At 30.4% G+C, this 17,590-nt stretch overlaps 2 protein-coding genes across 2 annotated transcripts; one reads left to right on the plus strand and one right to left on the minus strand.

Annotated features, from left to right (window-relative positions):
* Positions 1–3,942: 3,942 nt before the first annotated feature.
* Positions 3,943–8,935, plus strand: LOC100791240 (uncharacterized). Its single transcript, NM_001255764.2, is given in 5 exon segments — positions 3,943–4,154; positions 5,213–5,475; positions 5,567–5,778; positions 5,968–6,232; positions 8,386–8,935. Coding segments are annotated over 5 exon segments (1,128 nt in total). The 5' UTR covers positions 3,943–4,060; the 3' UTR covers positions 8,680–8,935.
* Positions 8,936–11,519: 2,584 nt separating this feature from the next.
* Positions 11,520–12,848, minus strand: LOC100306160 (germin-like protein). Its single transcript, NM_001358011.1, has 2 exons — positions 12,373–12,848; positions 11,520–11,980 (listed from the first exon to the last, which is right to left on the minus strand). Exons 1-2 carry the CDS (start codon positions 12,773–12,775, stop codon positions 11,703–11,705), a joined length of 681 nt encoding a protein of 226 aa, NP_001344940.1. The 5' UTR covers positions 12,776–12,848; the 3' UTR covers positions 11,520–11,702.
* Positions 12,849–17,590: the final 4,742 nt, after the last annotated feature.

The following is a 17,590-nucleotide window of genomic DNA, read 5'->3' on the forward strand; positions in this document are numbered from 1 at the left end:
ATTCATCACTAGACCTCAAGCTCCAAGGAGAAGGACCAACTTCCTTTGGAGGAAATAGGCTTGGCAAAATCATTGGTATATGTAAAGTTTGTAAGCATATTCTACTTCTCATTGATAAAGTCTATACATTAAAGGACTAATTATAATTTATTTAGCATAAGTCAATTTTATAACAATAGTTTTACTATGTCCTTTAGCAAAAGTTCATGCACAGTAAAACAAAGTATCAATTCTATTATTTATTTTTTTGCAAAAGGACACAACACTGTATAGAAGTTTGAACTTGAACTAAACAAACATAAAATAACTTGTTTAGTTTTCAGTTAAATACAAAGAGATAGAGATATGAGATGCATAGAGTTTTATAATGGTTCATCTATAGCACTAAGACTATGTTTAGTTATTGTATACCTACCAAGTTCTACTAACTTTAAATAAAGTTACAACTTATAAGTATTGTTTACTATCACTTATGATTCTTACAACCCAAGTTTATCACCAAGCTTGAAATCACCTAATATTTTTTGTTCTACCAAGTCACTACTGACTCTAAAATAATTAGAAGATTTGTTGTTGGTTGGTTTGCTCATTGACTAGTTCTTAACGTCTTATAGACGATTATACAATTTAAGTACTTAGTCTTTTCTCTTAGGATACACAAGATATTTTGAGAGCTTTTTACAACTTTGTAAATATACAAAGGTAGAGATTGAAAAGAGAGAATTAGTTCTTTCTCTAGCAAGTATCAGTTGTCTCTAAACAATTGGATTACTTCATTGAAGGTTGTGCATGAAGAAGTATCTATTGGAGCATTCAATTCTTGCATGTTCTCTCCATGTTAAAAAAACCACTCTCATTAGCTTTCTTGAAGCATACTTTAGAAAATCATGTATTTTTGCTCAGAGCAGGTTGTCACAATAGGTGTAGTAGGACACGTTTTTTGAGATGTTTGAACTTGAAAGTGCTGAATGTTCTCTTACTTCTTAGGACTTCAACAAATCCTAGGAAGAATATTTCTAAAACAATTCTTGCAAAATAAATCTCAAACACAACTGATGTTAAATGAAGTCTCAAATGCTTTATCAGAATTTAATGTGTCTGCTTCTGTCTAGACCATCAGACACATATACAATATTTTTCGTCTAACTACATATAAGACATAACTTTTAATCTTTGTAATTAATTGCATCTAATAAATATTATTGAGAGTGTTGATTTATCTTATGACTCAACAAATTCTTTTTAAATAAAAAAATGTTGTTTCCATTTCTGTGAAATATTGTTATATGTGAATATGGATTTGTTTGATCCTACAAAGATTATGTCTTTTTGTAACAAGTATAACTTTGTCGCTATATAAATGATTATTCAACATATGCACGTGTTTACTTTCAAGTATGTTTTTTTTCTGTCATAAATATAGAAACGTTCAAAATTCGTTATTGTAAAAATTTTAGTATATTTTTCGTCCTCACAAAATTGAAATATGTTATTTTTTGGCTTAGAATAAGGTTTGAACATCTGAACCTATGTACATGACTTTTTACGTCGGTTATATGCACAATTAATGTAAAAAAACTTGACATTTTACACCCGTTATATGCATAATCGAGGTAAAAAACCATCAAATATGCATTGGTTATATGTATAACCGATGTAAAACTCATCATTGTAAGTTTGAATTTATCCAAGCCTACATCCGGACCAAAAAATGATATATTTCAATTTTGTGAAGACGAAAAACGCACTGAAAAATTTGCAAAGATGAATTTTGAACATTTTCATATTTACAAGAGCAAAGAACATATTTTAGCCTGCTCTAAATGATCTTTGTACTCTAATTTAATAATTTAATGGCTTTTTAATCATTTTTTAAACCGTAACAAACTGTCAACTTTTTCGGTCCATAAAATAATAATAATAAATTAATAATAAAATTAAAATATTTTTTATTACAAGACATGAGTGGTATATGCCAGTATCCATCCATTCGTAAGATTCAAATCTAAAATCTTATTTAAGAAGACGACATTCAGTTCTATTTAGACCAATGACATATTGATATATTTAAATATATTTTTAGTCTTTATAAATACATATACATTTGTTTTTGAGTTTAATGGTATGCATTGCGCGTGTAAAATACTTTTACACTGTCATCTTATTATAAAGCATCGATAATATGATTTTTAAAGTAATTATCATAAAAGTCAACAAGCTTATTATACATACTGGATTGTGATTAGATGATGCTGTAAAACTTTTTACATGAGTATATTATTTTTTCTCTCATTGTTTTTAGTATTTTAAATGTTTTTATTTTTTATTTTTTTTCTTATGAAATAAATATCTCAATATTACTCTATTTACTAAAATTTAAAATATATTTGATGATATTATTATTATTATGGAAAAGAGACATTCTCTGTATTTATATATATATATATATATATATATATATATATATATATATATATATATATATATTAAAATTAAAACAAAAGAGGAAAAAATAAATAAAATAGGTTAAATAAAAAATTTATAAAATTAAGAATAAAAATGTCCTTAAAAATATACATTAAAATAAATATCCTTATCATAACTGTTAAAGATTATTATTTTAATTCTTATTATTTTTATTAATAATAAGAGAAAAAGAAATACTCCATACCATTTCATGTACTATTTTTTTTAAAAAAATAAAATAAAAAATAAAATAAAAGGTTTAATTGCAAATTTTATCAACAAACTTTTATAATTTTGAGAATTTACAACCCAATTTTTCTTTTTGCAAATTTTACCATCCAATTTTCATTATTTCCTAAATCTTTCCACCAAAGTTTTCTTTTCATGAATTTTGCTATTCAGCTTTTTATCATTTTGCAAATTTTAGCATCCAATTTTTTTTTATTTTTTGTTCATTTTAATATTATGTTAGTAAAAAAACAATGTTTTTTTTTCTCTTTAAGGGTGAATTTGGTTATGTGGAAGAGAAAAAAATAGAAGAGAATTGATAAGAAATATTTGAATCAAAGTAGAGAGAAAGAGATGTGCGACTCATACTATTTTTAAAAAGAATCCTCATGGGCAATGGATGATCTAGAATTTATTTTAGTGGGAGCAAAAAATAGTTTATAATATTTTTTTTATAAATGATCATTTTAATCTCTAAATGTGTAAACAGGTAACAATTTAGTTAAGAACAAAAATTATGATTTAATTCTTAAATATGTAAAAAGTTTGACAATGTACTATATGTTAAGTTTTGTGAGATCATTTTATGATTAAGTGTAATGTTCAAACACTATTTTGATATTAAGTTATACTACTTTTCAATTATCAATTTGAGGTTGACTGTACTTTTTACATATTTGTGAATTACATTGATTTTTTTTTTCAAAGACTAAATTATTACTAGTTTACCTAAAACAAAAATATCACATGCTTTTAAAACTACATAATGTCATAACAAAAAATATTTAAAATATTGAAAAAACACTAAATAGAAAAGATAAAGTAAAACAATTATTAACAATATATTCTTTTTTAATTTTTTATATTTATTTTGCAATATAATTTTATGAGAGTGAGACCTATTTTTTTATGGAGACAAAATTTTCTTATATTACTCATATATTAATAAAAAATAAAACCTTATAAGAGTAATTATCCCACACTGGTATACATACATCCCTCCGGGAAATAATACTTTCGCAGAACCAAACCAAGACTCACATTTTGTTTAACATGTCAATCATAATAAAATGTGTAAAATTAAAATATTAGGTGATAAAATTGACGAAAACAAAAGCTAGATAATAAAATTTACAAAATTATAAAAATTAATTGATAAAAGTTACCATAACATAAAATGAGCAATCTAACTCCATATTATTAATTAATTACTTAATACTAATAATTAAGGATAATGATGTCCAACCCATCATCGCCTTGTCTAAATTTCTAACTTTCCGCTCTCCCAGGTCTTAGATCTTTGTCTCTGTCTCTGTTTCTACTTTGAGGCCTCCGTTGTTGGTGGGTGGGTCTTTCTTCTCTCAAAATGGCCACCGGAGTGAACAGAAAAATTTCTGCTGCATCAGCTCGGGCCCACACCAGAAGGGCAAAGAAAACCAATTCCCTTTCCCTCCCATCGGGTACTATCTCTTCGTAATTCCACTCACCCTTCGTTAAAGTTTCGTTTTTTATTGCATTTTAAGCTGTAAATGTTTCTGGGTCGTGCTGCATCAATAGTTAGAAATGAGGATATTAATCCCAAACATTTTGTTTGTTTGTTTGATGGGCACCGAGGATGCTTGGGGAGCTTTTCGCAGCGCTTGTTTTAATCAGGGTGGATAATTCTCTTTTCTAGAAGTATAGATAGATGCAGATTGTTTTTGTTTTTTGTTTTTTTTTATCGGTAGGAATCGAAGAAGACAGGTAACAACTGAGATAGACCCTCTTGTTACAGATTGTTTTGTTTGGACACGTAAAATGGACCATCGATTGTGTGTCAGTTCAATAGTTATGGCTTGAATTGAGCCTGCGGCATTATTAGTTGCTTACGAATTATGATATTCCTTTCCTCATACTTACATATCATTTATTATCACTTAAGTTTAATTATAAACTATTGCTGTACAACTTTTTACACTGGCAACCGATCAGAAATCACTCTAGATATGACTTTGAAAGAATTTTTTGCAAAAGTCAACATAATGAATTGGTAATCGATGATTGGATTACTATGTAAATAAATCTTTGCACTGGCAATGCATTCTAATTAAATTATTGTTAGTTATCAATAGAGTTGGTGACCTTTTATTTTGTCCATCCCTTTTCTTTATAAGCGGTTTATTTATTAGTAAAGCTAAAGTTTAGGGAGAGGAGAGTATCCCATTCCTAATCCTGGTATGCTACAAGCCTTATCCCAAGTTTATAATGGTACTTACAAATTGCTTGCTATGGGGGATTTATGGTAGGAGGAGTCCAACCTAAGCAATTTTAAGTATCTTGCTTCGATCATTGCCAACAGAACCAACCCTTGTTGGCTGTAGGAGTTTTATAGCTAGTCTCACCTGTATTGTATCTTAGGGTAATTATTAAGTTGTATTTTGATATTCATGCCTGAGTTATGGACTGCAAATTGTTGTTTAATCTTTATGTTTTAAGTTGTATTCATCTGTCTTTTTAATTTGGTATTATGATCTCTTAGGAATTCTTGGAACAGCACTAGCAGTGTTGTTTATTGGGTTTTTAGCATGGGCTTATCAGGTTATTCAACCTCCCGCTCCCAAGATATGTGGCACTTCTGATGGACCGCCTATAACAGCACCAAGAATCAAATTAAGAGACGGAAGGCATTTGGCATACAAAGAGCATGGCGTTCCAAAGGATGCAGCCAAGTATAAAATCATCTCTGTCCATGCTTTTGATTGTTGCAGGCATGATACTGTGGTTGCCAATACCCTATCGCCGGTAATTATTAATGTTACATTTTTTTGTCGTTCATAGCATTCTCTAATATCTTTGTTGTTTGTACTATTATATTTAAGATGGGTTTTTCCAGGATGTTGTTGAGGAGCTGGGGCTCTACATTGTATCTTTCGACAGACCTGGTTATGGGGAAAGTGATCCTGATCCAAATCGTACTTTAAAAAGCCTTGCTTTAGATATAGAAGAGCTTGCAGATCACCTGGGATTGGGGTCCAAATTCTATGTAGTTGGTGTCTCCATGGGTGGACAAGTTGTTTGGAACTGCCTTAAGTACATACCTAACAGGTATGACTTATCATGGTTATTTGTTGTTTTGTTAAAACTATTGTTTTTTAAAAACATATCACTATTATTTTTCCTTTTGCATCATTCGCTCTTTTGTTATGTTCACATCGACTTGCTTGCCTATACATGTTAGTGGTGTGAGACACAGCTGTCAACCTCTCTTTGTAAAACATATTTCAATGCTGACAGGCTGGCAGGTGCAGTACTCATAAGCCCCGTTGTGAACTACTGGTGGCCTGGTCTTCCTGCAAACTTAACTACTGAAGCATTTTCTAAAAAAAAATTAGAAGACCGATGGGCACTTCGTGTTGCTCACTACATACCGTGGCTAACTTACTGGTGGAACACTCAAAGATGGTTCCCTGCCTCTACTGCAATTGCTCATAGTCCAGATAACCTTTCTCATCAAGACAAAGAACTTGTGCCTAAGATGTCTAATAGAAAGAGTTATGTGGTAAGTATCCAGCGTTTAGGTGATTACAAAATTGTGAATCCATTCAGTGTGTGATTTAGCTGTTAAATTTGTATTGGTTAAATTCATAAAACTTTATTTGATTTTGAGATATGTTGATCATTGTTTTGTCAAAGATCAGAACTCTCACCAACTGCACAAATTAAGGTTGTGAATATATTCTCTTGGAATTTGACCACAAAAAAAGTGTTTTTCAGTTTTTGTAAGTGGATGTCTGCATTTTTTGAAATTGGTTGTAAACAATTCTCAACACCTAATGTTTCTGAATTCTCTGTAAGCATACTGTGTTTTTGTTTTTGATGTTATACTGATAAAAAAAAGTTTCATAACTTTTGAAATTAATAGCTACAACAGTTTGTCTTTGCTTACAACTACGACTATTAAAAGATATATGATACACAGAAATATAGACTGTAGTATTTAAACTATGATTATTGAGGCATTATGTTGGCATCAATTTTGGAGTAGATGCAGCATTTGTAGGCAAATATTAGACTTCTAAATAATATCTTGTTTCCCAAGTATTTGGTTTGGATCATGTCATTCATGCATTTTGTAATAATCAAGTCTTAATTGTGCTTTTGGTCTTCCTACTATCGTCATTTCTCGAATCCTCCTGCCCATTTTTTCGCATATTTTGTCTCCTACCATTTTAACTGTGTAATTTTGATCCATTCATCAATTTTTCATTCAATAAAAAATAACATACCCCGGTGCCTTTAAGGCTCCTCTCTTTGCGAAGGTTAGGGGGAGGGTAATCGTACGCAGCCTTCCCCTCGTATAGGCAAAGAGGCTATTTCCAGATTGGAGCCCATGACCAGCCAGTTACCAAGGCACAACTTTACTGTTGCGGCAGGACTCGCCCTCTAACTTGACATTCCCAGTATTTAATGACATTGCTATCTTGGCACTCTACTGCACATCCATGTCAGCATTTCTATTAAATATTGAATGTTAATTTAACGAATAAAAAAAATGCACACTTAAAATAGTGGGAGGATCAAATTCACAACAAAAAAATTGGGGGAGGGGGGGACCAAATTCAAAGATAGTAATGGGACCAAAAGTGTAATTAAGTCAATAATTAATCAATAAAATTGATATATGATAGAAATACTTACCCTGTATCCATGAATAGCTTGCAATATGGACTGTGGAGTATCACTTTATTGTTGGAACTTGATATCTTTTTACAGATACATCATCTGCGGAAGCAGAATAAATGAGTTGCATGATAAATATTTTGAAGCACTTTTTATCAGAGACGCAAAATGTTTGTTTGTGCTCGAGACTTTTTGTGCATGGCTCCTATAAGATCCTCATTCTATTAATTCTTTTATCTTCAAATTACGTAAGCTACTTATTTAGAAAATTGTTAGAGCACTACCACTTGTGACCTTGTTAGGTTGGCATAGCAGGTAAATCAATCTTCATGATATTATTGTCTTGTATTTCTCAAGTAGCTATTGTCTTGTGTTTGTCAATTTTTCTCTCTGCATCCCACGGATAACTTCCTAAAGTTTATTGATTTCACAGATACTATATTGAGTTCTTTCACAATTTGTGATGGATCTTTGAGTAACAAATTGAATTTTAAAGGTTCCACTGTAATTAAGGGATGCAGAAATTCTAAATTTTTATGCATGCTATTTCGTGTTGAAGCATTGCACTATGACATCATTTAATCTGTGTAGTTTATCCAACCTACAGGGGAAAGACTTTTGCCATGTATATTTTTGTTGAAACAAGACAATTTGTTACTTGTGCACACAGTTTGATTTGATAGTGCTTTGTTACATGCCCTTTTGATATTTGATTTTTCAGTTATCTGACTAATGCTAAAGGAACTTTTTACTTTCGTAAGTGCCCTGAATTTCTTCCACTAATAAAGAAATGGTGGTTTATTAATTGAACCATTGAATTTGATTAGCCTCATTTTAATTGAGCGTGCTTGAAGTTCTGTAGTTGTCTTCAACTAAATAATTTCCTCTCATAATATCTAACAACATGCCTTGTTTCTGTTAGCATATTTGGCTTGGAAAAGTTTTAGCTCTTTTAAGTCCCTTAAACATCAGTTTCTTACCTCAATTCTTTATAGAGATTTATAAATTTTGTTTTTTGTGTGGCTTCAATAGGCACAGGTAAGACAGCAAGGTGATTATGAAACCCTCCACCGCGACTTAAATATTGGTTTCGGTAACTGGGAATATAGTCCCCTTGATCTTGAAAACCCATTTCCAAATAATGAAGGCTCTGTCCATCTTTGGCATGGAGATGAGGATCTGATGGTTCCAGTTACATTGCAACGATACATAGCGCAAAAGCTTCCATGGATTCACTATCATGAACTCCAAGGTTCTGGTCACATGTTTGCTCATGCTGATGGTATGAGTGATACTATCATTAAGTCACTTTTACGTGCAAAGTAGGCTTCTTCTATGTTAGTTACTGTCAGTGCGAAGTTGGCGGCTTCTATATTGGTTACTGTCTATCTCAGGTCAGTTTCGGCATTTAATATCTCAGTTTTGGAGAATTCACTGTTGAACAGAATGATGTATGATCAACTTTGAACAATATTTGAGTACACTTAATGGTAGGAAGAATCCTATTACTTCTTAATAATTATATGAACTTTACTCTTTTGTGTGGGAAGTTATTTAACAGAAGTTGACTTGTTCAAGTTACTCTCAAGCTGACACAATGGCGATGAACATCACTATTTTGCAAAACCAGTTTTAGACTTCTTGGGTTATTATTTGGAAGCAGAACAATGTTCACAATGATTCAATTCTTATCAACGCTCACTCTGCTTGGCTTTTAAATGCCTGATTGTTCTATAGCAGAAATCAATCCTCAACGCCATGTACTTGACATTAATTTGGACACATCCTAATTATTTTCATTTTTCAACGGTTCTAAATGTCTGTAAAGTTTGTGGTTCATATATTAAAACAACTGACAGATATAGATGATGGGATAGATAAATAGATGAGAAAAAAAGGAAAAATAGTTCATGTTATGATCTAAATTGAACACCCATCATCCAAAGCAAGCATGGTTATGTTCAGCACCAGTGTTTGGAATTGAAATATTCGAATGAAATTTCCATAGACTTCAGTGGTGTGCTTGCAAGGATTTTGACGTTCAAATTACTCTGATTTGCAAATGGAGGATCACAGATAGAGAGAATATATTCAATCCCATTATGTCTATATATGCTTCTTGATTTGGTTATTTTGATGTTTCTTGGAGGATATTGTTCGGACTTTGGACAAAAATCTTATCAAATTCTTTACAATGCATCTGATAAAATTAATTAAAAAGTTAATTGAAAATTGAAAAATTAGTTGATAAAAATTAAAAAATTATCTTATTAAATTATAAGTGTTTGATAAAATTACATGTTACAGCAGTTGAAAAATATAAAATTATATAAAAAAATAATAAAATTTGACTTTAAATAGAAAATATTAAAAAATCAAATAAATATCTAAAGACAAAAAGGAAATAAATATACAAAGTAAAAAACTACTAAAAAAAATTTATTTGTCCAATAGTCAAATAAATTTTGTAATTAATAAAAAGACTAAAAATTAAATAAAATATCTTGTGAAATACACTTCTTCATATTTAGGTTCATTCACGGTTTAAGGGTTCTCGGTAAATATCTTTTTGAGATTTAGTTATTGGGTCAGCGCATTAAGGTTGTGTGAGTGTTTTTCTTTGTTTGGATGTTGTTAGGTGCACTCAGCATTTTTGATTAATATCCAAAATGTCCCTGACTCGTTGTTCCTTTTTAAGTTACTTTTTCTGGCTGAGTGGTGATTCGTAAGTAGATTTTTCACATATGAATCAATTTGATCCGTATTGGTTTTTTGGTTTTTTATTTTTATTTTTTTAATTCCTTAAAATTTTGTTTTTTTAAATTATTAATATGTTAAATAACTCATTTGTGCATTAAATTTTTTTACTATTACAAATTTTAATATATATTAAATTTTATAATAGTAAATATTATTTATTTATAAAAAATTATACGGATTAAATAATTCGTATAATTTATATTAAAATTAATTGTCATAAAATTTATTATTTAAATTTACATGCGTATTAAATATACATTAAAAATTTTAATATTATATATAATAATATTATTTATTTTATAATATAATTGACTCATTAATTTAATTAATTAAAACATTATACTAATAACCTAAAACGTCTGTATGAGTCATATGAAAAAGGTACAGAATACTGAGTGTTATTTGTCTGAACTTGAATTCTTTCTAAATTCTAGAAAGAGGGATATATAATTATCAATAATGTTTTTAGTCGATTTCACCCTTTTCCATGTCACGTGTAATGCCAAACATAATGCCACCCATAAGAATTCAGAAGTAAATTTGTAGCATACGAAAGAATAATTCGTGCGCGTTGCTGGGTGTCTCACGATAGGCATAGCTTCGGCTTTTCTGAATTGTAATCAAAACCATGTCCTCCACTTGCCAACAAATTAAAGAATAAAAAAAATGCTGTTTTCTCATTAATTTATAGATTTTGAAGCTTCATGATGTCATGTGTTTGTTTTGGCAGTGTTGCCTAAAATGTTTTTCTTAATTGGCAAAGCCTTATGATTGCTATCATCTCTTGCAAAAAGCCTATGACGACTTTTGAAGTATTTGGGGTGTAAAAAAATAGTTAGCAGCTCATTAGGTTGCCACGCAGCACTATTCCTTGTCATAAATCATATATCATCATGTGCTTAAGCAACCTTCATTCCTTTAAAATATCACCACCCAAGATATATTAAAAAAAAATATCACTAGTTCACCACCCAAAAGTCTAATTACCCAGCTTCTGGGGGCAAACCTTACATATATAATATAACTCCTTACTCCTATGTTTGGTAAAGGTAAAAGAGAGAAAAAATGAGTGAAATTAATAATAAAATAGTATAAAACTTATACTTTTACATCTTATTTTAATTTTGGTTTGATTCACTCCGCCAATGAGTTTGTTAGTATTATTATCCGATCAAAATTAGAATTTTACTTTTGATAAATTATGATTTTTAATACAATTTTTTATTATATATAAAAATCATTGAGATGAACGCCCAATTTTAATTAGAGAACAACAATAAAAACAATTAAGTATCTTAATTGAAAATTTTCCTATCTTTTTTTTTTTTGAATCTTATTAATTAACTTTATGGGGAGAGAGAAGGGATGGATTCTTTGCTGCTTCAGAGTTTCAATACAAGATAGTGTGACCAATCATATTCTTCACTTATATAGTATTGTAATACTACAACGAGACACAAAAAGTGGGACAGGGGGTTGAAAACTCTTCAAAACAAAGAAAGAAGCAAGAAAACTTAAACCCCAAGATATGACTCAAACCCTGAAAGGTAAATAGACCAACAGGAACTACCTTTATATTAATTATTTATCTACCTTGATGTCTTGGGATCAAATTTTTTCCTCAAGATCCCAATCTGCTTAGAACTCAATCCAAAAGCCTTCTGCAGAAGCTCCTCATCAATCCCTGAGCCAAACACAGCAGAAGGTATCTTCTGAATACCAGGGTTTTGGCTATTGAAGCTTCCAAACAATGTGGCAGGTTCATCACCAACGTTCATCATGAAGTGCACTAGCCCTTTAGGGAGCACCATGACCTCTCCTTGTTCAAGCACTCTAGCAAACACCCTATTGTTGGAATCAACAAAACCTGAGTACACGAGATTGTAAGATTGATTTAGTAGCCAAAAACAAAGAAAGAAGGAAGAGATCCTCACTACGAATTGTCCCCACTAACATAAAAAACTAGTATATACTTAATGTTTAAGATTATTACATATACATTCGAAAATATTTAATGAAACTAAAAATGATTATATTTGAATTAAAATTCTTATTCAATACCTTGATATTTGGTAGTTATACCATTAGTAATGAGTATTGAATAAGGGTATTTCTAAGAAAAATGTATTAATTGGACTTTAAAATCTTAAAACATTAATTATTTTTGGGCAAAAAATAGAAAATTAAAACATTAAAAGATATGGAAAATGAGATACTGATAATTAACAATTAATATTAATTTGCTGATAAAAAAAAAACCTGAGTACACTTTTCCTTGCAGCACATGAACCAGCTCCGTGGCTCGGGGGTGGAAATGGGGTGGGTTGATGCCACCAACTTCGATGTCAGCTCGCGCGAAAGACAAGCCTAGAGTGTTGAGCCCTGGAAAATTGGTAGGGTTTGCTGAGACCACAGCTAGGCCTGTGTTTGAGAAGTTCTCTGAGGCTTTTGTGAGTCCTGAGAAGACAAAGTCCTCAGTGATGACCTCGGAGGAGTTCTTGCATGGGAGAATGTAGTGCATGTTATGTGCTGTTTTGATGGCACCAAATCTTGGGTTTGGTATGCAGAAGTCTTGGACTGGATCAGGGTCAGAGGCAAATGAAATGGCCACACTGTGGGAGAAAATTGCAAGGAAAAGCCAAAGGGTGTTTCTTGAAAACATTTTTCAGATCTCTTTTGTTCTTTTGCCTCTTTCCTTTTCTGGTTCAGTATTGTATTGGCTAAACTTGCGTGTTGAACAAAGAGTGTGTTGAGGTGGATTATATAGAAAAATGAAATGGATATCTCATGTGATATATTTTAATATTTAAGAAGCTTTTTAAATGAACTGCACTACGCTCTTGGAATGATTACATGGTATAAGATGCAAGAGCTTTATTACAGGATCTTAGGCACATATTCTGCAATTAATGTTTCTTTTGGTATTAAAACTAGTTCAATATGAAGTACTCAATATTACAGGGTAGAATGTCAATGACATATTGAGGTTTCCATCAAAGACGTAAAGGATTATTGGATAGATCTAAATGGCAATCATCAATTTTACCCTTATTCAATTAGTTTCTCAGTACTAAAATTAAAGATCTCCTGAAAATAATTATCCACCAGTTATAAGATTTTAGTAAGATATAGAAAAATCAAACTCGTTCCATAGAAAGATGATATATAGTTAACTCAGAATCCTTAATCACTTATTATACCAACTCACATTAATTAATGTTTCTAAACCATGATTCAAGCATATAAGGTCCTACGTACGTACTAATGGTCGATTTTTATTACAAGTACGTGATTTGCTGTATTATAAGAATTTATTTATTTTCATCCGTAGGATTATAAGTACTTATTTAAATTAATGAAAAGCGATTAAATCATAGGCTATTCCACGCCATGTATAAAGCGGCGCTGACAACAACCATGATTAGAATGATTAATTAGGAATCTGTGTTTTAATTAAACAGGAAATTCTCTCTGCGTGCACCACCACGTTGTTACATTAGTGAGCCATTGAATTCATGTGCTCGTGCCATGCATCCATCGATTGTATGTAATGTGCTGTTCTCATTGCTTTGCTTGTATGTGAAGGAAGCTAGGCATGCGATCGAGTTGGCAAAATTAGAATGATGAACTTTAATCCACGCATCGGTGACGTGATTATTTGTCAGCAATATTAGTGGAGGGAGGGGATCGTGGTCCTGTACTTAATACTGTTTAAGCCTATAAAATGAGACAAATTAAGTATATATAATACTGTTGTTGAGTGGTAGGATTGTGGAATGCATTTTATTTTATACATGCGTCTCAATTGAAAAGAAAACAAAAATATGAATAAAAATTGATCCAATTCATAAAAATTATACTCATATCTTATAAGGATTTATAAGATGTGAGTTCCAATCATGTTATTGATGTGAAAATTTTATTGATAAATAATATGTAAGTATTTTTATAAATATTTAACGAATTTTGTCGCATGATGAACTTCTGAGATTTAATATACCTAAACTTTTCAGATATAAAAAAAAAGACAATTAGAGGGAAGAAAGTCTATGCATGTGAATCATTATATATGATCGAATTTGTTACTTATTTTTTACACGTTGTTGTGTCAATATGAATGGTAACCGGAAAGCGGAAACACATTAGGATAGGTCTAAGAGTCAAAATTTGGGTAGATTATACAAAGTTATAAATTCAAACTTTTTTTAATATAAGTCAATTCGAACTTTGTTGTCCTCGTTGTTAAAAAATAAAATAAATCTGCAACTCTGCATCTTTGAGCTAAAAGCCCATGGAAAATAAATGGCCAATGGAACTAAGCCTTGATTATTCTTAGAAATTAATCAGCTATTTTTTTTTTTTGGTGAATTGAAATTCATCAGCTAATTAATAAGAAAGAAATTGGAAACATTTTGAAAAATAATTGAAGCTGCTTCTTGTATATCTCTTGCATTCACGGCACTAAAGTAGCTATCTATTTATCTTTTATTATATGGATTGCTTGTATTTAAGATAAAACGGATAGTTTTGTCTTCTAATAATTTGTATTTGAGATAAAAAGTTGTCCAATAATTTATTGAATAACAAAAAAAATGGGTTTTTGTGTTGTCCATCTTTTCATTTTTCATTTGTGTCATCCATGATTTTTTCTCAATCAAACATGAAAATTACACTTGTCCGATCCAGTGCCACAATTTTTAACGAATCAATATGTATACTACACAACTAGAATTTGTTTTAGACAAGGAAATTTTTGTAAACAAAAATAAATAAACAAGTATGAGTGTGAAATTAGAGAAAAGGAGTGTGAGAAAAGCATGACCTTTATATTTGGTGGGCTTCAAACTTAGTGAAATGTTGACCCATGCTTGCTGCACCCATGTTTTCTTTCTGTCCTTAATTCATTATTTCACTTGGTTGTATTGTCTCTGTAGTCTCTTTGAATTTGTTTTTATTTCCATGGCCTGACTATTTGTACTATCACTAGAATTGTGTTAAAGTTACAAGTTTCATTCTTCCTCTTTCTTTTCCTTTCTGAAGTTAAACTTTTGAAAGCTATCTTGTATATCATGTAACGTGTAATAACAGGTATTAATTGCAACATAAAACAAGAGTGACGGGAGAAGTAGAGGCGAAGGAGGTACAGTGTTAGGGGGTGAAGAAGAAGAAGTAGCAGGGTAATTTTGAGATATTGAAAATCATGGAGGTGCAGGTAAAACATAATAGGGTGCAGGTAGCAACAACCTGAAATCCCATATGTTTGATTTTAGTATTGGGGCCCAGAATATGCTTGGGCCATGGTGAGAGAGCAAGGCCAGCCCATAATCTCCCAGATTGGGAATCTCACGCGTGGGAAAAGATGTCTTGTTTGAGAGGAAGCACGTTTTCATGCTTCCGTACGTGTGCAGGATATGCCATGCCATGCATGTGCATCTTGTTTCTACATCAGAAAGAGACATATGTATGGGGCATGCATCTTGGTCGCAATAGATTCTTGAGTGCATTAGAACAGTAGAAAGGGTTTCACTCGACCGCGTCAAACATTTCTGCTTTCTGGGTTTCTGTGTCATGCTTCTTGTTATTATACACCATAAGTATTAGTATCTGAATTTCATTTATTGAAAATTAAATTGTTGATATAAAAATTGTGATTTTACACTAATAATATGAGATATTGCATAATAATATAATTATAAATATTATATATTGATATTCTATAACTATTCTATTAGATAGGAACATATATACGGAAAACTATGTAATGGGTGGAAAAGTTAGATCAAGAAAATAGGACAACAAGATAAGAAAAAAAAAGCGTACAAAATGATAAATAAATAATACAGGTATTAATAATGTAAAATTCTTTTATATGTTTATTTAGTTACAAAATGACATATATGTTAAATTAGTTGATTTTGATAACAATTATTTCTTTTTCTAAAGATTGATATCATATTATTTGGTGTGTGTTTAGAAACAATGTGCAAACATAAAAGTTGTGTGAGGGATGGATTGAATTAAATGTGAATTCAGTTGAATGCAACTATAATTTAAACACACTCTCAGATGACAAAGCCATTACATCAGATTCCAAAATATATAGACAGGATATCTGATGGTGCATGTCTTTTGTACAACAACAATCATGAAAATGAAATGCTAGCTTAGCAAGTCTACGAGTATGAGATAGAGCATTTCCATGTCTTTTACCAAATCAAAATAAGAGTTTATTTTTAGGTTAAATTGTAATTTTCATCTCTTTAGTTTTTTGAATTCATAATTTTGATTCTTTTAATTTTTAAGTATAATATTTAGTCTTTTTAATTTTATAAATTTACGATTTTGGTCTCTCTGATAGATTATTAACTAATAATTATGATTATCAAAGATATTAAATTATGAATTATTTAAAAAAACTTTAATAAAAGATTATAAACTCTAATATGGTGTTAGTATTGGTAAGATGATTCAATAATAGAGGTGAGGTAAAAGAGATGTGTATAGAGAAGCAAATTAGTAAACTCTTACCAGAATATCAGAAAGACTAAAATTATTAATTTATAAAATTAAGAGAATTAAATATTACAATTAAAATCTAAAAAAAATAAAAAATATGACTTTAAGAAATTATGAAAAAATTATAATTTAACCTTTTTCTTGTCAGTCATCTATCATCAATGTGATTCCTCTTATAAATTTTTTCAAATTGTGCAAAATTATAATAAAATAAGTTGGTTACTAATTAATTTGTGACCACCGATTGATCAATGCAACAAAAGTTTTGATCACAGCAATAAATTAAAGAATTTATTTTCGATTAAACTAGTTGAACCTACCTATTTTGAATTCATTATTTAATATAGGTTGTGGCTCCTTTGAAAAAAAAAAATAGGTTGTGGGTGTTATAAATACTTCTTCATACAAATAATCATTTTGAAGTTCTCAAAAAATAATCATTTTAAAGTTCTCTATAAAATTGTTTTCTAAACTAATTTAAACATGCACTTAAAGTATTATTTAACTATATTATCTTCCCTTATCGAAATGTTTGCATTCAAACTTTATTTCAAAAAGAAAAAAGCGAAACTAGTCACTTATATATTATATATGTCTCATTCTACAACACAACACAACAGAGAAAATGCGGAAAAACTATATCGCCCAAGAAAATTGCCATGGCATAGAAAGTAATTAACTGAAAAAGATTCATAAATCACCACTACCAAGGTATGTTGTTCACCACAAATACATATCCTCTTCGTGGTTTGTCGTAGCATCCAATACCTCACAATCAAAGCGTACACACTCACATTAATTTCTAAGGGAAAAAAAAGAAGAAAAAAAAGGAGAAAGAAATTAACAAATTAAAGGGTACGTATACGTGTTGAGCTGAAAGCAGTGTCTTCACCAAAACTAGGTTACATAAACGACACCTGTCCTTAACGTGGCGAAAGCTGCAATGTTTGGTCTCTGATTT

Source organism: Glycine max, chromosome 10, assembly GCF_000004515.6.
Source record: "Glycine max cultivar Williams 82 chromosome 10, Glycine_max_v4.0, whole genome shotgun sequence".
Taxonomy (NCBI): Eukaryota; Viridiplantae; Streptophyta; class Magnoliopsida; order Fabales; family Fabaceae; genus Glycine; species Glycine max.

What these genes read in the sequence shown, in the direction of transcription:
- LOC100306160 (NM_001358011.1), bottom strand. Translation starts at nt 12,775, where the DNA reads ATGTTTTCAAGAAACACCCTTTGGCTTTTCCTTGCAATTTTCTCCCAC. An exon ending in GCAAGGAAAAGTGTACTCAG is followed by an intron (nt 11,981 to 12,372) that starts GTTTTTTTTTTA and finishes TCGTGTACTCAG; the next exon opens with GTTTTGTTGATTCCAACAAT.